Here is a 22,078-nt window from a genome sequence, read left to right as displayed (position 1 = left end):
ACAATCAACGTCAGCTTCGCATTTGACATATTCTTTTTCCGAAGCTCCTCTATCTTCTTAAAATAATAGGCTTCATCCTTTTCATTTTCACTCTTCTCATTTTGCTTCCTCAACACACACTCCTTCGCAAAGTGATTTTTGTCATGACAATGATTACAATCATAACCTGAATCACCCAAAAACTTCTTTTCTTTCTTCTCCTCATCGTTCCCTGAGTTTTTGAAAAACTCATCCCTAGGCTTCTCTAAACTTAAATTACCTAGCTTGAACTAGTTTATGTAATGAGAAAAGTTCATCTTATAGAAATTCTTGGAATTAAACACCAAAAGAGCCTTCTCTTCTTTTGAGATTTCACTTTTCGAATGTTCTGATTTGGAATCTTCTCCAGCAGTCTTCTTTCCCTTCGTTGCCAATGCCAAGGTTCCCATGTTGGCCAAGGCGGTGGTGGTGGCGTCGTGTTGTTATTCTTGCGAATTGGTCTCCTAGTCATCTACAGTCATGGAATGGAAGGACGATGAACACATTGTTATTGTCTAGAGGTTGTAACATTTTCGGTGGTACATATAAGTGAATCCATATAATATCATGAAATAAGAAAAATAGGACACATAACAGATAACAACATGACAATAAAACACATCATTGCTTCATTAATGATATAATATTTGTAGTACAGAGTGTGAAAATTTGGCCTTTAAAAAGGAATACAATACATAGAGAACATGTATAATCCGACAACATAACGCCCTTATGAGTAGTGTAGTCACTTAATCATAAAGTTGGCCCTACATATAATAGTACATAAAAGATAACCATAACAATAGCGTTGGTGGGTGGAGCTGATCCTAGTCGTGGCGGGAAGTGTCTAGTGGTGTTGATGATGAGGTGGATGCACCCTAAAATTTGGACAGATGATGCTCGGTGGCTCGTAGTCGGGCCTCCAACGCTGCCTGACTCGCATGATAGTCCCTAACCACCTCATGAGTCAGTTTCTCTACGCGCTCAACTGCTTCTCTCATTGCAATCATCTGACCGACGGTTGCCTGTGCCTGCTCACCTATATCACGCGTCCTCCTAACCATCACTGGCAGGGCTCAATCCGCAGGTCCGCCGTGACTAAGATCGTAATAATCCCGGTTCATGCCGAATGGGGGGCGCACCTCCTGCTGTCGACTCCACCTCCAGATCTCATGGTCCCATGGGGGCGTAGGGCCGTTGGGACCCATCCTATACGGGGGCACCATGGCCACGTAGGGTGGATTAATGACTTCAGACTCTGGGCCCGAGTAATCTGCATCGTCACCGTCAGACTCCTCCTCCTCTGAGTCCACCACCGGTTCTGTTGGTCCTTCTTCGGGTTCATCTTCTGGTTCCTCCTTTGGTTGCGGCTCTAGCCATCCTTCGTTCCCCTGGTTGGAGAAATAAGGATCTCTGGGGTGATGCAATCCTGCCATAGAGTCTGCACATAACTATATGAATGCAGGAAAATTGGATAACATGCTCTTATACTCCTATAGTATTTTAATTGTTTATGTTTGAATTCCTTAAAAAAAATTTGGATATGAGGTAACTTTCTAGATTCATTGCCCACCATGATCACTCCCAAACACATATTGGTCATATTTTGAATAAATATAGTTGATCAGGCTATATTTATCCCCAATACAACTAAATAATTGTTTGGGTTTAACCACGATGTTCAATTCCTCCATAAACTTTTATTGTTATTGTAATAATGCATACATAGTTAGGTATTTTCTTTTTGTTCAGAGTAGTTTAGTCCCAATGTATCTATAGTTGCATATCTTGTATGATTAGATATACCAATTCACTATAAACATTGCTCTGATACCAATCTGTCACACCCCCGAACCAGAACAGCAGAAACGTCCGGGGGTTTGGGTGACTTCATCTTGTAATATCATCACGGTGTAAATAACTGAATCAAGACAACATCATCATCATCACACATACAATAATACAACCGTCGTTGTTTACATCAGTGTGTTGGATCACAAATTACATTCCCAAAATATAAGTGTATGATGATAACAGAAATACAACAAAATCCATGAGTTCTTGAAGACCAACCTACTTAAAGATTCCCTGAGAATACAAGTTATTTTGAAAATTCAACATATATAATGTTGGTGAGGTCATAAGCATATTTGTATAAAAAGTTTGTATCACTTTGTAAACACCAGAAAATCCGATATTTTCTGTAAAAATGGTTTGAACGTTTTGTATCAAATCATGTAATAAAGCATGTGATTTTCTGTTTTAAAAAGATGTAAAGAGAGTATTCAAGGAACATCTTGCATTTTCACTTGTAAGTAGAAGGTCATGTATAATGTAAGTTTCCCAGAAGATCCGATATCTTCTGCTTGTAAAAGTGTTGTAGTCTAAAAAACCTAAGACCAAATGGTGTTTGTATAGAATTTTAACAGCAAAAATGTATATGTATTCCATAAATTTTTCAGTGGGGTTAATTTTTATGTGAGTCGTTATAACTTATAACCATGCTTGATATGATTGATCTGCCTGTCATGAAGTTTTTCAGTCGTCGCTTGTTTAAGGTAAGACATTTTTCACCCTAGACTGGCCAAGTCTACCTGTAGCGAACAGCTCAGGTGCGGAGTTGTTAACCCCATATAGATCTATACACAAACTCTTGCTCTCCCTCCAGGAGACTCTGGTTATAACTACAGGACTGAAGGTTGTACATTAAGTAGGTACGAATGAAAGAATGTCTCACAAGAACCTTAATTATGCTTACGCGAATATTGAACCACACTATTTAATGTTTTAAATAACATTTTCATGTATGTATTTAGGTTACAAGGCCCAATGAACATGAAATGAGTATACAAGGTTCGTCGAGCATGTAGATGGGTTAACAAGACCCAATAAACATGTAAGGAGTATACAGGACCTATCAAGCATGTAAATGGATCACTAAGGCCCAATAAACATGTAATGAAAGTATCAAGCCCAATAAGCATGTAAATGAGTCACTAAGGCCCAATAAACATGTAACGAATGTATCGGGCCCAATACGCATGTAAAGGGACCACAAAGGCTCAATAACATGAAAATGGGTAAACAAGACCCAATATAAATGAGAACGACGTAATTAGCCCGTTTGTTATTATATTGTTTGTTTTAGCTCAATTATTTACCAAAATGACATAAAAGGCCCACTTTTTGTAAAAATGACATTCTTGGCCCATTAAGCCAAAAATTTACAATTAAGGCATATAATTGGTAAAAATGACACTTTAGGCCCATTAAGACCGGAAGTTTACTTTTAAGGGCTTATTTGGTCTAAAATGACATTTTTAACCCATTTTTTTAATAGGAATGACATTTTTGGACCAAGTTTTTTTGGAAATGACATTTTCAGCCCATTTAGCCGAAAATTTACATTTTTGGCCCATGTTTGTTTAAAATCACAATTTAGTCCATAAAAAGTCAATAATTACCTTTTTAGGCCCATGAAACTGTGAGTTGCTAAATAAGACCCCTTTTTGTGAAACTTGACATATTTAGCCCATTAAAAACCGTGAAGGCCCAAATAGAAGCCCATTTGCGAAAAGTTACACTTTTGGCCACTTTAAAACGATGAATATCATAAAGATCCATTTTTATTTAAAAATGACTCTTTTGGTCCTCTCAAAAGCATGAGTTAACATAAGAACCTCACTTTTTTGTTTATTTTGTCAAATATGGCCCTTTATACGATTTTATCTAGTTTTCAAACATTTTTAGCATGTTTAATCCTTTCCACTTCATAGTAGGTAACATAAGATGGTTTAGTTTACAAACATCACCAAGTATGGTAGATATTTCGAGTTTAGCAGAGATCTAGCATGTTTTCATAACATATTCACAACATATAACATGAAAACACACACATACATGCATAAATACATAGATGTAACACAAAGTAACTTGTATTCTCCCCCAAAACATAGTAAAAACCGAAAACAAGGGGGTATGAACTCACTTTTGTTGATGGATCGGTTTTGGTGAGAAGATTGAAGGAGAATTCGGTCTAGCAAGTTCCCTTGATGAGATCTTCGAACTTAAGGAGTTCTAAGAAGCATGGATCATGAAATGGAGTGTTTATGAGTAAGGGACTTATCATAAAATGAAGTTTAACACCTTGATTAGAAAGTAGCTTACCAATAATGATGATCTTTGATGAAGTGCTCTTTAACACACACACACTCAAGCACATACGAAAATTTGAAGAGGAAGGATGAGATTTTCTTGGAGTTCTAGAGAGAATTTTTGGTTTTTGAAAATGGATGATGTGAAGGTGTTTAAGGTCTTGGCCGAAGGTAAAGAAAAAGGAGGGATAAGGTGTTTTTTTATGAAGGATATTGTCTTAGGGCATGAAAGTATGGCAATTAATCACCCTAGATATATGTTAAACAATGTTGAGGTGTCACCTTATTTAGATAATCTCATTTTCTCTTTTTTTATTAATTTCGAGAAGTGGATAGGGAAGAAGGAATTAGATGTTGGGTTCAATTTACATGGGCCCGTTAGGAATTTTCGATTTATTTAAGCCCATATGATAGTTTACGGCCCAAAATGGCAAAGGAAATGGGTTTTCGGCCCATTGAGGTTCAAGAAGATGTTTACAGCCCATTAAGGCTCATGAAGGGTTTTGTGGCCCAAAAAGCAATTACTTAGAGAATGTGGGTCCAATTAGGGTCCAAATGAGGTATCTTAACCGAAAATAATCAAGTTGTGAGTTTATTGGCCGATTAGGCCTAATAAATGATTCCTGACCTAACAGATGTTTGAACCGAGAAAATTAGGGTTACAACCCAAAGTTGAGTGTATGAAATGTATCGAATTAGGTTTTGGGCTTCACAAGTGAGTTTTGATTTGAATAGTTGTTTTTGAAATGAATAACATGTATAGCATTAATCTTAAAGTTACAAGATACATCAAACATTGATCATACATAGATAGAATTTCCTAGTCCAAAATGCTAGTTGTGAAACAGTATGACATGCACTCACAAGACAAAAAAGTGTCTGGAGGAAGAGCAAATCGAATGATTCTCATTCCTTTTATATTACTCATCAGTTTATCCTTATCATCTTGTGGAACAGTGTGTTCAACAAGAAGTGTACTGTATTCAACAAAAGTTTTGATTTCCTTTTTGGTATCCGTATGCATATACGTCTCTTGTGTAATCGCATGCCATATAGTGCAGCGCCCATACTTCATAATCGTCTGGAAAGAGGATTAGAATCCATGTCGTGGATCTAATACTGCTTGAGAGATTGTACGAAAGAGAGTGTGGATCTTCATGAGCCATCTTATCTAGAATTCACAGAAACAAAAGTAGAACCAGATGTGTAAAATGTGAATCGAGTTCAAAGGTAAAACTTGAGATCTTGATTTAGAATCTACAACCGATTGAGACAGTTGAGATTACAAGAACAGATCTAAGTAAGAATGCAAAACCCTAGCAAAACTCAACTGAAGAATAGCAAATTAATTACACTATCTCGTGCTCTGTTGCCAATTGTGAGAATAATAAATAAGATCGAAAGATTCTATAATAATGATGTGAATTAAAGACAAGAACAATGAAGATCAAAATTGTGTCGAATGCTTTGATTTAACGACTCCAGAAAAATTCTTGAGAACTTCTCTGTAACAGCGTGAATATGGCCATTAGGGTTTCAAATGTTAACCCTAAAGATACATGCATGCACAATATAAATAGTCTAAATAACTAAGTGGATCTGAGAATGGACACACCCAAACCGGAATAAAACATACTAAACTAAGCACACATTTTACACAACACAATTAAGCTCAACACGAGCATAGCTAGGATCAAGCTCGACTCGGCTTGTTTGCAGCCCTATCACTAGCCAAAATGTACATTAAAAATAATTGCATTTTTAGTGTGGCCGAGGGTTTTGGAAACTTTGTTTGGGAATTGAATCGAAATTTTAAGTGTACATAACTTTATACCTTGAGTGTATTGAAATTTCAAATTTGGTTGTATAGATAATGGGCTTAGATAGAGAGTCATTTGTACTAAGTTTAAGATTTAATGGTTTATAAATATAGAATACTGTGTCATGTGGTCCTTTTTTTGTATTTGTTATGAATTTTAAGATAAAAAGATGCACCTATGGCTGATAACTATTAAATTAATTACGTGTTTAATGCAACAAAAGATAGGCTCACAAGCACAAAAAACCGATCAAGAACTGAAAATTAATTCTAATTTTTGATTTTTTGGTTTTACACCCGAACACTAAAAAATCCAAAAACAAATCTAGAAGAAAACCCTGAACCGAATGTGTGTTAAGAAATCAAAAGCCTCTGACTACATGGATAATCATAATAATAATCATAATCTATAGTGGGACTCTCACTAAACCATAGATTGTTTTTATATTCCACTTCCTCGTGTAATCCATCATTCTCCAACTTGTCACGTGCAAATGGAAGTGTTACATTCACATTTGAACAACAAATGTTGTTTTTTCACATTTTCTGGCAAGAGAATTCACTCCTATCATAATTGAATAACTTCAACTTGGGGTTTACATCCATATAGTTCATCTTTTACTATAATTATTTACTCAACTGGCTAGCTACTCTTATAGTTAAGATGTTTAGAACTTCCTCGCAATGGGTCCAATAGGTATTCTGAATGAACTATCTATCATGGCGGATGAAAAAAATTTCACTTCGATTTTTACGAACTTATCTTTGTTGGTTTGTTATAATAGAGAAGCATTATAAACTGAAATATGTTTAACAAGGTATGCCATCCATGACGACTTCCAGTAACCTAAAATGTAACAGCCGGATTTTATCAGGTATCTTGTTTATTGTATTTTGTTGATTTGTGAGGGGGACTCGGCGAGTTGGAGCTCAGACTCGCCGAGTAGGGACGCAGATTTAGACGCGGGATCGCGCCTGGACTCGACGAGTCCAGGATATGGACTCGGCGAGTCAGCGCTGTGTAATGAAACCCTAATTTCTCGGGTTTGAGACTTATTTAAAGGACCTAATGGCCGTCATTTGTGCTCACCAGCCCCTTGAGTGAAACCCTAATCGAGTGTGAGCATTTGGAGCTAAGTAGGAGGCCATTTTTGACCTTGGAGGTGCCATTGTTGCAAGGAAGGAGAAGAGCTAGCCAAGGGAAGCAAGAAGGAGCCACTTCTGTGGGTTTGGAGTCTAGAGCATCACTTTTGTGGTAATAAATCCGAGTTACCTTCTTGTTTGTTGTTGTTTATCTAGATTTAGGGTTTGTTGAACCCTTTTATGGCAAGATTTAGTGTCCTTTTGGTCCCTTATGAGGTTGGAACCATATATCTGGACCCTTAGAGGTCCAGAGTGTCCCTTTACCCAAGATTTTTGGGAATCAATGGAGGCTTTGGATTGGAATCCTCATGCCTTAGGTCAAAAACTCCATTATTGAGCTATAGGGTGTGTTATGAGCACCAAGATAGGAGCTTTACGTGATGAATCAGTCGAGGGAGGCCAGATCTATAGTTTTTGGAAGCAGATCTGACCTTAGAAGCGAGTTGGAGTGGTTGCATCGCATGGACTCGCCGAGTCTGTTCATCCGACTCGGCGAGTAGCTTGAAGATTGCCTTGGGACTGCTCAGCGGGTGGTCCAATCGAGTCTTGGGTAGACTCAGTGAGTCAGGGTGAGTTGGAGAGGGATGACGAGTGGACTGAGTCAAACTTGGACTCGCCGAGTTATCGTTGAGACTCGGCGAGTTGAGTCGGGGTGGCCCTGCGATTCATTCAGGTGAAACTCGTCGAGTAAAGGGGGGGATACTCGACGTGTATTAAGAGGATTTCATAGGGTTGGTGAAAACGTCTAGACTCGGCGAGTCGCCTTGGTACTCGCCGAGTCCGGTCAGAGTTGACCGTTGACCGTTAACCGTTGACCAGAGTTGACCTGTGTTGACTTCTTATAGATAGTCAACCTTAGAGATATAAAGCGTTAATTAGAAACAAATAATGTTATAGGATGATTAGAGCTCAGAGGATCGAGCACGAGGGATTTCCAGGATTCGTGAGATACCGAGATACACGAGGTGAGTCTTCTCACTATACTATATTACCTTGAGTAGGTAACCAGAGTTATGTGATAGAATATTTGTATGCTATGTATGTTATGTGTTGTACTGCATTATTTCTATGTGATTTATGTAGTGCATGTTTATCAGAGCTAGAACCTGAGGGTTCACAGAGTTTGGGTGCACGGACCCACAGAGTTATAGCATCGAGTGGCTAATATGTGTTATATGTGGTATTTTGGGGAACTCACTAAGCCTTATGCTTACAGTGTTTGATGTTATTGTTTAAGGTACTAGTGACGACCGCGGGAAGGTGTCGGCTTGATCTGTACACACACACTCGGAGTTTTTACATTGTGATCTTGGGATTTTGTATTAACCTATATTGGATAATTAATATGGTTGTTTGATGAATATTAATCGAATTATGTTTTATAAGAAAATCAAAAATTTTGTTTTGAAATTTACGGTGTTACATAAAATATGTTATAATATGTTTAACGTCATGTTGATCTGCCATCGCACATAAAAAATAAACAATGTTGTAAAACAAACTAATAGACGAGTAAGGAAACCGACAAATAATATTGAGAATTATATGTCGATTAGTTGCGAATAATAGATCCAATTATTATTATTATATTTACCAAGTTTCGTCTAGAAATTAGATCTATCCTTCTCGATTAGATCTGATTATACGAAAGGTAGAAGAAGACTGTACTGTTATTGGATGAATTAACCACAAGACATAAAAGTAAAACCGACGTGTTGATTGCTGATCTTGATCTTGAAGCAACTGCACGGATCAGACTCCCGTCCTTAAAGGTTTTTACTTTGCTTGTACTGGCTGTAAGCAACAGAGTAAAACCCCAAGATTTAATGCAGCTTGATCGATATTCCAACAGCACTGGAAATCAACAAACACAAAGCGACTACTTGGAAACTAGAAGGGAAAAAACGCAGAGAGAGGGTGAGAGCTTTCAGATTTCGTGAGGTGTTAATGCAGCTCCTAGGGAGCTGTATTTATAGGACAACCATTTGACCGGATCGGTCAATCCGGCTTGACCTGAACCCGTCAAAAATAAAAGCTCCCAGCGACCGATGCGTCGTGCGAAGTGCAAAGTGCACCTAAATCGCGCCATTTCGCGCACTCGTGGTGTCGGCTAGTGCTAGGCTAGGCTAGGCGTGCGCGTGGGCTTGGCCCATTCCTTTGATCCACTAAAGCCTTTGAAGGCTTACCAAGGGAATAGGCTTATAAACCCACAAAATTTTATTCCCCCCACCAATGTGGGATACAAAGGAAATTGCCAACTTGCAATTCCATTATATAAAAAGTTCCAACAATCCCCCACCAAGTTGGCAAGTTTCCTTTCACTCAGACAGATGATGTCACTCGGGTGTCACGAAGATTAAACCCTAGTTTAATGAGAACAAACAAGAAGAGACGGATTCAATGGTTTCCTTATAGGTTTAAACCATGAACCTAGATGACCTCTCCGGTTTACCCCCACACATCACAAGTCATATTTGTGTTCTCCCTGAGCGCTATTATGGCCATGCGCTATAAATCCTTTTCATGACCCTTTAGAAGATAAACCACTAATCTCCACTTGAGGCGGCACCACCTCTAGATCATATAGGCAAAGTTTTACAACATCTTCGTTGCTTAGATGTCTCCAAAACTATGTTAAGAGTCGTAACTCAACCTCATTCTCGGCAACGACGTACTATCCTACCTCACATGGATCTATCATGAATGATAGTACCTTCTATCGTTATTGATTTCGTTGTTACCCTTTAAACTTGAAAAATTAGGAGCACTAATGACAAGTTGGGTTTCCAACACTAAACGATTCTATTGTGGTTTTAGACCCTTGGCTCTCGTGGTAGATGTAACCAAATCTCACGTCAGAGGTTTGGTAAACGGATCTACCAAGTTCCTACTTGTCTTGACATAGACAACCTTGATGGTACCACTTTCAATTAGTTGTCTCACAAAATTGTGACGCAGACCTACATGTCTTGACTTCCCATTATATATTGCATTATATACTTTAGACAGTGTGGCCTCACTGTCACAGTACATAGGTATTGAAGGCATCGGAATATCCTACAAACGAATATCTATAAGTAGATCTCGAATCCACTCTGCCTCTTTGCCTGCTACTGCTAAGGCAATTAGCTCTGCTTCCATCGTTGAATGAGCTATGCATGTATGTTTCTTACTCGCCCAAGAAACAGCACCACCAGCTAGAGTATAAATCCAACCACTTGTTGATTTAGAATCACTAGAGTGATCAATCTAGCTGGCATCAGAATAACCTCCAAGTATTCCATTAGATGACGAATATGTCAACTCAAAAGTACTTATCCTTCTCAGGTATCCTAGTACTCTACCCACTGCCTTCCAGTGCTCCGTCCCTGGATTAACACTGTATTGACTCAATTTGCTTACAGGGAATGCGATGTCAGGTCGCGTGCAGTGAGTAGCATACATCATACTTCCTACTGCACTAGCATATTCTAGTTGAGCCACTGCTCGACCAGAATTCACCTTCAATTTTACACTTGAATCAAAAGGAGTATTGAATTCCTTAATGTTCAAATGTTGAAACTTTGTCAGAATTTTCTCTATGTAATGATATTGACTCAGAGAAATCTGACCACCTATCCTCTTCACCTTGATACCAAGAATAGTATCTACTTCTCCCAGATCTTTCATCTTAAAGTTCGAGGACAGGTATTTGTTCATCTCAATAATACCTTCTAGGTGAGTGCCAATGATCAACATATCATCAACATAAAGACATATTGATGGGTTTTAGCCATATGAACATTCCTATGTACACATACAAACCCTAATGCTTGGATCTAGGTTTCTCTAATTGAACATGCATTGTATCCAAGTCTTCTAATGATAATTCTAGTATAATAACATAAGAAAATAGATCATGAAGATTACCTTAAGTTGCTTGCTTGAATCTTCTTGTTCTTGAAGCTTAGAGTCACAATGTCACTCCTCTAATGGCTTACAAACACCAACTTAGCAAGAGGATGATTTGAGAGAGAGGGGAGAGGGCAAGAAGTCGGCCAGGGTTCTTCCAAAGACAAGAGTGCCGATTTCCTTGACCCCTTGGGTCTATTTATACTTCTAAGGCTCCTAGGGTTTCACCCTTAAACCCTAATTGGATAACTTAGGCCCTAAGAAATCCAATCCTTCTTATGATAAGCCTTGGACGATTTCTAGGTCTATCCAAAGCCCTAAAACCATCCACCCCTTATCCTTAAGGGATTATAGCTCAAAGTACAACTATCATACAATTGACAGTTTATGCCCCTTTATTCAAGTAATCTCTTTAAGTCACCAAATTAATTCCTAATTAATTTATGACTTATAATAATAATATTATTCCTTATATTATTCTCATAATATATCAAATAATATTTCTTCTCTCATTATAAATCATCCTGTCAAGTTGCTATGGTGAAGGCAACCCAAAAGGACCATGCATAACCGGGTCAAATACTTGCCAAATATAGTTGCAGCCTTAGACACTATTCCAACAGTCTCCCACTTGGATAAGTCTAGTAACTATATACACAAGCATAATCTTATTAGCAATCGTAGCTCTCAAAGACGCCGTCAAACTCTGATCTTATCAATCTTGTCCTTTAGATAAGGGATCGTATAGTCCTCTGTTCAGATATCATGCTGACATTTATGTGGAACCAATTGTCTAGCATTTGGTTTCTCGATCTCAGATTTATTTAACATAGAACTTAATCGAACACATCAATTTAGTTCTGACCGGGCTCGGCACATAAGTCAAATCAAATCATCGAGCGGCCGAGATATCGCATTTACCCTCTTAGAATAAAAGTAACAGATAAACTTCGACTTATATGCATTTACTTATTCATTAATCAACTATACACAACAATGCGTTTTATAACATCAAGTTACTGATGCGGTTTCGCATTATCAATGAACAACCAATTAACAAATAACAAACCATATATCTAGGTTTTAAGACCATATGATATTATCATCTTGCGATCACCTTTTTTTTATCACATTCCATAAGGTGATTCTAGCAAGCGCGGGTTTGTTCCAATGCTCAAAACTAGTTCATAAGCACTCATGAATGTTGCAGCTAACTTTTGCTATGTCGAATACCATTCAGACAATCTACATACCAATTCATGACAATCTTCATTCATACCTACTTCCAACATATGAATGATTGTGGACAATTTTGAATAATTCGATTATTCTTAATAAACTCAATTATTCTGGAAGTCAAAACATGCAAAGTGAAACAATAGTTAAATATTTAACATAAGACAGTAACTTTACTTATAAATAATACTCCTTTATTTATTCATCAAATGTTAAATTACATTTATCGATTACAAGTTTCAAAAATCATCTAATCTAATCTAATATCATCTCTCAGCCCAATACTCCTAGCATGCTGCAAATGCTTAACCCTACTCAGTCCCATCGTAAGCGGATCTGCTGGGTTATCTTCTGATGATATCCTCTTCACCACGCGGTGTCCTTCTTCTACTCGATGTCTAATGAAATGATATTTTCTGTCGATATGATGAGATCTACCATGATCCCTCGGTTCTTTGGTCAAGGCAACCGCTCCTTCATTATCACAGAAAATCTCCATAGGCTCTTTGATGGTAGGCACAATTCCAAGATCACCAATGAAGTTCTTTAACCATATTTCCTCCTTTGACGCTTCGCTCGCTGCAATGTACTCTGATTCGCACGTTGAATCAGCTACGGTTTCCTGCTTGGAACTCTTCCAAGTTACTGCTCCTCCATTAAGGGTAAAGACCCAGCCCGACTGCGAACGGTAGTTGTCCCTGTCGGTTTGAAAGTTGGCGTTACTGTACCCTCACACCGTCAAGTCATCACTCCCTCGGAGGACTAAAAACCATTCTTTAGTCCTCCGAAGGTACTTAAGGATATTCTTGACCGCAATCCAATGGGCTCTGCTAGGGTTCCCTTGATATCTACTAACCATGCTCAAAGAAAAGGCTACATCAGGGAGAGTAAAAGTCATAGCATACATGATTGAGCCAACTGCGGAAGCGTATGGTACTCGGCTCATTTCTGTTATTTTGGATTCGGTACTCGGAATTTGAGTCTTACTCAACTTGGCATTACTTTGTATCGGTAATTCTCCCTTCTTCGAATTTTCCACACTAAAACGTTTTAGTACGTTATCTAAGTAAGTGTTCTGACTAAGTCCTATTAGTCTCTTACTTCGTTCTCTTACTATCCTTATTCCCAAGATATAGGAAGCTTCTCCGAGGTCCTTCATAGCGAAGCACTTCCCGAGCCAGGACTTAACCTCCTACAGAGTCGGGATGTCGTTTCCTATGAGTAGTATGTCATCGACATAAAGAACGAGAAAGCTAACTATGCTCCCACTGGCTTTGACATATACACACGATTCATCTTCGCTTCATACAAATCCAAACTCTTTGACTTTTTCATCGAAGCAAAGATTCCATCTGCGAGACGCTTGCTTAAGTCCATAAATGGACTTCTCAAGCTTACACACTCTATTTGGATGCTTCGGATCAACAAAACCCTCTGGATGAGCCATGTAAACATCCTCAGCCAATTTCCCATTAAGGAAAGCGGTCTTGACATCCATTTGCCAAATATCATAATCATGAAATGCGGCAATTGCTAGCGTCACTCTAATAGATTTTATCTTCGCAACTGGTGAGAAGGTCTCATCATAGTCAACTCCGGGAGTTTGAGTAAAGCCCTTCGCAACCAATCGCGCCTTATATGTGTGTACATTTCTATCCATGTCGGTCTTCGTCTTGAAGATCTATTTGCACCCAACGGTCTTACATCCGGGCACATTATCAACCAAATTCCAAACTTGGTTGTCATACATGGACTGGATCTCGCTGTCCATTGCCTCTTTCCATTTTGCAGACTCTGGGTCTGCCATGGCTTCCTTAAAGCTATTAGGTTCATCTAGATTTATTAGTGTACCATCACTAATATACGTGTCCCCTTCGGTAGTAATATAAAAACCATAAAACTGGGGTTGAACTCTAACTCTTTCGGAACGTCTAAGAGGTAAGGACTGGTCAATAGGTTCAATCGGAGTTTCCTCCTCGGGTTGAGTGCCAGCGGTAGAGGTTCCTTCATCAATCGATTCTTGAATCTCTTCAAGCTCGATTTGCCTCCCACTGTCTCCTTGGCTTATGAGTTCTCGCTCTCGGAAAACTCCTCTCCTCGCAATGAAGACAACATTATCCTTCGGTCTATAGAAAAGATATCCAAAGGATTTCTGCGGGTAGCCGATGAAAATACATCACTCACTACGAGGTTCGAGCTTGTCGTGAGTATCTCGTCTTACGAAAGCCTCGCAACCCCAAACCTTGATATGTGCTAATGAGGGAGCTTTCCCTGCCCACATCTCGTGAGGTGTTTTGGCAAACTTCTTAGTAGGGACTTGGTTAAGGATATGGGTGGCAGTCTCTAAGGCATACCCCCAGAATGAGATAGATAGCGAAGCACGACTCATCATAGAGCGGACCATGTCTAACAAGGTTCGATTACGCCTTTCTGCCACACCATTCAACTGCGGTGTCCTAGGTGGCGTCAATTGTGAAACTATTCCACACTCTTTTAGATAGTCGTGGACTTCAAGACTTAGGTACTCTCTTCCTCGATCGGATCAAAGCATCTTGATTTTCCTACCCAATTGATTCTCCACTTCATTCTTGAACTCTTTGAACTTTTCAAATGTTTCTGACTTTTGCTTGATTAAGTAGATACACCCATATCTACTATAGTCATCATTAAAAGTCACATAGAAGCGGTTCCCATCCTTTGTGGTTGATCTAAAGGGTCCACATACATCGGTATGTATTAGGTCCAATAAACCCTCGATCACCCCTTTCACATGTGCTAGTGAAGGGTGACTTGGACATCTTTCCAAGTAAACAAGATTCGCATGTGTCATCTTCCCTAAGGTCGAATGACTCCAACACTCCATCCTTTTGGAGTTGGGCTATGCGTTTCTTGTTGACATGTCCAAGACGACAATGCCACAAGAATGCTCTATCCATACTATTGGAAGAATCCATGCATAAAACATCATTTCCTAAGTTATCTATAATCATAACAGTTTCATAAATTCCATTACATGGTATTGCTTCAAAATATAAGACACCATTTAGATAAGCATAAATAGAACCATTCTCATTATTAAAAGAAAATCTAAATCCTTGTCTAAACAAACCATGAAATGAAATGATGTTTCTTGCCATTTCTGGCGAATAGCAACAATTGTTCAAATCTAAACATAAACCATTCCTAAGAACTAAAGAATACACTCCAATCTTGGTCACAGGCGACGATGTTCTGTTCCCCATGATTAGATTTATTCTTCCATGCTCCACATCCCTATTTCTTCTTAGTCCCTGCAATTCAGAACAAATGTGGTAACCACAACCGGTATCGAGGACCCAAGAAATAGCATGAGATGAATCATTAGATTTAATTGTATAAATACCTGTGAAAGACGGCTTGATCTTTCCTTCCCTGATAGCTTGCAGGTATTCTGGGTAGCTTCTCTTCCAATGCCCTATTTTATGGCAATGGTGGCACTCTGACTCCTTCGGGTTAGGGTTAGGCTTTGCAGGATCAACTTTGGTCCCACTAGAAGAGGAACCATCTCGGGACTTTCCCTTGCAGTGGCTCTTAGACGGGACCTTCCTCTTCTTATCTTTTCCCTGCCCAATGGCCAAAACAGGAGCAGCGGGTGGATTGGGAGTTGGTGCAACAGACTCATCCTTGAAGTTGCTTTCAGCAACCCTAAGGAGACCTTGGAGTTTGCTTAGGGTGACCTCTTCCTTGTTCATGTGGTAGGTCATCCTATATTGGTTGTAACACGGAGGCAAGGAGTGAAGGACCATGTCGATAGCCAAGTCTTCCCCAAAGTCAACATTCAACTTGCGTAGACGATCGACATACCTTTGCATCTTTTGCAAGTGTACGGTTAGAGATTCTCCATGTCCCATTTTAGCGGAGATCATGTTAGTGAAAATCTCGTAACGCTCCTGCCTCGCGTTTTGATGGTATCTCCCCTTCGTCGCATCATGCTCATGAGTTTCAAAAGCAGCCATTTCCGCCGGAGTAGCGATTTCTGGATTGATCTTCTCGAGCTTTTTGTCGAGGACATACTCCTTGTCCTCATAGCGAGCAATTGTGTGAATGTATCTTATCCATTCGCTAAAGTTCGTTCCATCAAATGTCACCTTTTGGCAAAGGCTCATCAATGTGAATGAACTAGCACCAACATTGTTCGCGTTCGACATCTACAAATAGAAAGGACAAAGATTGATTAGAATTTGAATCCCTAATAATCACCCAATAAGAAATATTAGGGCTAGGATCCAACAACATTATTTACATATTAGAAAAGGGATGCCGTAATCTAACATGCAAACAATTTGAAGGTAAGTGGATGACGATTCACTAATTCTCCACCATGAAAACCTAACTTTAAGTTCCAAATGTATTGAGAATACCTAGGTTTGGATGGGATTCATTGAACATTTCAATGGCATGTTTAAATCTCGATATGCCCCTCACGTTTGTAACTGGGATACCGAGGATCACAAAGTGGGTGTGAATTACCATGCAAATGTACATGGTGCCTTCATTGTAACAATCACCTATTCGATGTGTCGGTAAACCACACACGCTCGATCGAACTATGATAAACAATGAATCACCCTTTGCCACCTTTGCTTAGAACCAATTAGTGTGCCGGTAAACCACACACGCTCCACTAACTTCTTAGCAAGGGTGCAAAGTGTAATTTCATGGGATTGCATCAATTCACTTTTCCTAAAGTAACTAGGATTGGGAATTTTTGGAAAAACATGTAGTTACCTTGTATTTCATATTATACTTTTAATGAGGAGATGAGGTTGCCCTATCCTACCTGTTCGGCTAACGACCCCCCACCGATCAAGCAAGCGGTGGGTGTGAGTGTACACCCATTAAGCGCCATTTTATAGGCCGCAACCTTATACCCACCTTATAGACCGGCTTCGTGAATGAGGCCTACTAACGGTAAGATTAGCATTTTAATTATACATATACATATACATATATGTGTGTATATATATATATATATATATATATATATATATATATATTAATCTTGTAATATTATATTAGTATAGGGTTGAATTTTAAACTTGTAAAATTCTAAGGTTTGAAATTTAAATTGTCTAAATTAAAATTTTAATCACAAAACATAAATTTCAAAACTTGAGGACAAGTTTTAAACTTTTAAAAACATAAGGGATCAAATAACAAATAATTCAAATTAACATTTAATCACATAATTATCCATATTTGATTTATTTAATTATTTCTTGCAAAACAATTTACCAATTTAATTAAAATAATTAATCAATTATCACATAAGGAAATTATTATTTAATTAATTGATAAATATCTTTAATTAGGTCAAGAATATACTCAAATATATATTAAAATTGGATTTATATTGACCCATTAAGATTAAGGTAAGTTTACAAAAGATAAACAGCAAGAAATCCCGAAATTAGCTCTTTCTGATGCTCGAACTCACCGAGTACCACAATGGACTCGCCGAGTTGAGGCCTACTCGCCGAGTCCACTATGGAACTCGCCGAGTTCATCAGGCAGAATGATAAAATTCGAATTTTGCAAGCAACAATCAAGCAACCAATGCATCAATTCAATAGAAACCAATCAAGGCTCTGATACCACTGATGGGTTTTAGCCATATGAACATTCCTATGTGCACATACAAACCCTAATGTTTGGATCTAGGTTTCTCTAATTAAACATGCATTGTATCCAAGTCTTCTAATGATAATTCGAGTATAATAACAGAAAACAGATCTTGAAGATTACCTTAAGTTGCTTGCTTGAATCTTCTTGTTCTTAGAGCTTAGAGTCACAATTGTCACTCCTCTAATGGCTTACAAACACCAACTTAGCAAGAGGATGATTGGAGAGAGAGGGGAGAGGGCAGGAAGTCGGCCAGGGTTCTTCCAAAGACAAGAGTGCCGATTTCCTTGACCCCTTGGGTCTATTTATACTTGTAAGGCTCCTAGGGTTTCACCCTTAAACCCTAATTGGATAACTTAGGCCCTAAGCAATCCAATCCTTCTTATGATAAGCATTGGACGATTTCTAGGTCTATCCAAAGCCCTAAAACTGTCCACCCCTTATCCTTAAGGGATTATAGCCCAAAGTACAACTATCATACAATTGACAGTTTATGCCCCTTTATTCAATTAATCTCTTTAAGTCACCAAATTAATTCCTAATTAATTTATGACTTATAATAATAATATTATTCCTTATATTATTCTCATAATATATTAATAATATTTCTTCTCTCATTATAAATCATCCTGTCAAGTTGCTATGGTGAAGGCAACCCAAAAGGACCAGGCATAACCGGGTCAAATACTTGCCAAATATAGTTGCAACCTTAGACACTATTCCAACACATATAACTACTATATAATCAGATGTATATTTAGAATAAATACACCTGTCAGCACTGTTGTGCTGAAAACCAAATGCAGTCACAGTGGTGTCAAATCTCTCATGCCACTGTTTGGGAGCTTGTTTCAACCCATACAAAGACTTAACAAGTCTACATACTTTGTTTTCTTGTCCAGGTATTACGAAACCTTCAGATTGCTCCAGGTAAATCTCCTCTTTGAGAAAACCATTCAGAAAGGCTGTCTTCACATCCATTTGATGAATGTACAATCCTTTCAAAGCTGATATTGCTATGAGAGTTCTAATTGAACTAATTCTAGCAACTGGGGCATAGGTATCAAAATAATCGATCCCTTCTTGCTGCCTATATCCCTTTGTAACCAACCTTGCTTTATAGGCATATATGGATCCATCAGGATGATATTTCTTCTTGAATATCCATTTGGATCCTATGGGTCTTCTCCCCTTGGGTAGATCAGCTAACTCCCAAGTTCCATTACCCATAATTGAATCCATTTCGTCATTGATTGCTTCCTTCCACAGAGGAGCATCCCGAGACGTCATGGCTTCAGTAAAGGTCTTAGGATCATCATCCAAATTAATTGAAAAGATGACCTCTCTCGTCACTTTCTTTTGTGTTCCTTCGACCAAATAAGAATAGAAATCTTCTCCAAAGGTTTTCTCAGTTCTAGCCCTAGTACTTCTCCTTGGTTCCTCCACAATGGGAGGAGGTGGGAGTATTTCTCGAGAGGTACTTGTAGGTGTTGTATGACTAGAGTTTTCTTCATCCTTAGAAAACTTGTCCTCAAAGAATTCCACATCTCTGGATTCCACAACAACACCTGAATCAATATCTAGTAACCGGTAAGCCTTGCTATTTTGAGCATATCCAATAAATATACTCTTATTAGCTCGTGCTCCCGATTTGGTTCGCTTAGGATCGGGAGTCCGATAATAAGCAACACACCCCCACACTTTCAAATAGTCTAGGTTAGGCTTTCTACCTTTCCACAACTCATAAGGACTTATAGGAATCACACGACTAGTGATCCTATTACGAACATAACAAGCAGTCAATAGTGCTTCCCCCCACAGATTGTTTGGTTGACCCGATTGGTTCAACATACAGTTGACCATCTCACAAAGGGTTCGGTTCTTTCTTTCAGCTAAACCATTCTGTTTGGGAGTGTATGGTGATGTTCTCTCATGTTTAATTCCATTCTCTTCGCAGAATGTGTCAAACTCTAGGTTGAAATATTCTCCACCTCTATCTGAGCGAAGAATTTTGATGGGTCTTTCAAGTTGATTTTCGACCTCAGCCTTATATCGTTTAAATTCATCAAAAGCTTAATCTTTTGATCTCAGCAAATAAACATGTAGATATCTACTGAAGTCATCACAAAATGTGATGAAATACCTTTTTCCTCCTCGAGTAAGGATTCCATTTAACCCACATATATCATAATGAATCAACTCAAGTAATGAAGTGTTTCTCTTAACTGATGGAAATGGTTTCTTAGTGAACTTTGATTTTACACATGTTTCACATTTTTCAAAATCTTTTGTGTCATATTTTAACATACCTTTAGTTTGCATTTTTTTTTCAATGTTTTTAACATTAGTTTGAGCTAAACGTTTATGCCATAAAGAAATTGAACAAACAATATAACCACAAAAGTTCACTTCATTCACATTAGCAACCAATCCATCAATTACATCATTACCAACACTCGACACACTAGCAACACTAGAAACACCACTCTCAACACTAGGACCACTCATATTACCCTCATCACTAAGACACAAGCGATATATTCCCGAAGTATTGTTCGCTCTCCCAACATGTCTTCTGCCTTTAGTGATCACAATTTTGCCTCTCTCAAGCACCATCTTGAACCCACCCTTGTCAAACTTGTCCTCAGAAACCAAACCCTTCGAGATAGTGGGAACATGAAGAACATCTCGAAGAGTCACCCATTCACCACGTGTGAACTTCAACTGAACATCACCCTTTCCTAGAACTTCAGCTCTGTGGCCATCAGCATAGATGACAACCGTCCCTTGTGGCTTGGGTTGGTAGGTGTTAAATCTCTCTCGATGCCCACAAACATGCACAGTGGCTCCAGTGTCCACAAACCAACCTCGAGCACAGATTGCTCGAGTAAGAGAGGAGATCATGAAAATCTCTCCAAGGTTCACACTAGCCACCATGTCAGTCACCTTCTCGACTGCGTGTGCAACCGGTACTGATTTGCGATCTTTGCATTCTCTCGCATAGTGCCCCATCTCTCCAAAGATGTGGCAAGGACCGGCCCTTTTTGGCTTTGAGTTGGGATTCTGATGACCCGGTTTCTTGAAGCTTTGTTTCTTGGGTCCAAAGTTCTTCTTGTTTTGTCCCCTAGAATTGCCTTTGTGGCTAGAACTCCCAGCTGACACTTGATACACACTTTGTCCAACTTTACCTCACTTGTCCCTGATGCGAGTTTCCTCCTCAATGCGGAGGTGTTTCATCAGATCATCCAAGGATTAGTCCTCAGATTTGTGCATCATTCTCTTAGAGAAATCTTTCCACGAGGGTGGCAGTTTTGCGATGATCACACCAACTTGAAAGAGTTCTGGAAGAGAGATGGTGAGTGCATTCAACTTGTTGACCATGACTTGGAGTTCCTGCACTTGCTCCATAATCGATTTGTCATCAACCATTTGAAACTCAAGGTACTTGGACACAAGGTACTTGTTACTACCTCCCTCATGTGCCTTGTACTTAAGTTCCAACGCATTCCATAGCTCTTTTGGATCTTTGACTGGTGAGTAAAGATCATAGAGCCGATCAGATAGGGAATTCTTGATGTGACCCACACATAATTCCTCGGATTCTCTACGCAGAATCCTTTGCTTCTCCAGTTCTGTAATGACCGCTGGGTCTATAGATTCCCCCTCCTTGGGAATTGGATCATCAGGAATTGGTGCCAGTTTTGGGTCCAACACAAAGGAGAGCTTCAAGACATGAAGCATGAACCTGACCTTTTCGGCCCAACGAGTGTAGTTCTGACCATCGAATTGGTCAAGTTTGGCAAACTCTTGGTTCATGAAGTGGAGGCTAGCAGTAGTGTCCATTAGTCTGTTGATTTATCACAAGTAAAAACCTTTAAGAATGTTGTAAAACAAACTAATAGACGCGCAAGGAAACCAAAAAATAATATTGAGAATTATATGTCGATTAGTTGCGAATAATAGATCCAATTATTATTATTATATTTACCAAGTTTCATCTAGAAATCAGATCTATCCTTCTCGATTAGATCTGATTATAAGAAAGGTAGAAGAAGACTGTCCTGTTATTGGACGAATTAACCACAAGACATAAAAGTAAAACCGACCCGTTGATTGTTGATCTTGATCTTGATGCAACTGCATGGATCAGACTCCT

General features: G+C 38.8%; 1 protein-coding gene across 1 annotated transcript; it reads right to left on the bottom strand.

The window, feature by feature from the left end:
* Positions 1–21,174: 21,174 nt before the first annotated feature.
* Positions 21,175–21,765, bottom strand: LOC145039257 (uncharacterized). Its single transcript, XM_078987333.1, has one exon. The coding sequence runs from the start codon at positions 21,763–21,765 to the stop codon at positions 21,175–21,177; it is 591 nt and encodes a 196-aa protein (XP_078843459.1).
* Positions 21,766–22,078: the final 313 nt, after the last annotated feature.

This window comes from Lactuca saligna, chromosome 4, assembly GCF_052625555.1.
Source record: "Lactuca saligna cultivar CGN05327 chromosome 4, ASM5262555v1, whole genome shotgun sequence".
Classification (NCBI taxonomy): domain Eukaryota; kingdom Viridiplantae; phylum Streptophyta; class Magnoliopsida; order Asterales; family Asteraceae; genus Lactuca; species Lactuca saligna.
This window is presented reverse-complemented; position numbering and strand designations above follow the sequence as displayed.

What these genes read in the sequence shown, in the direction of transcription:
- LOC145039257 (XM_078987333.1), bottom strand. Translation starts at nt 21,765, where the DNA reads ATGGACACTACTGCTAGCCTCCACTTCATGAACCAAGAGTTTGCCAAA.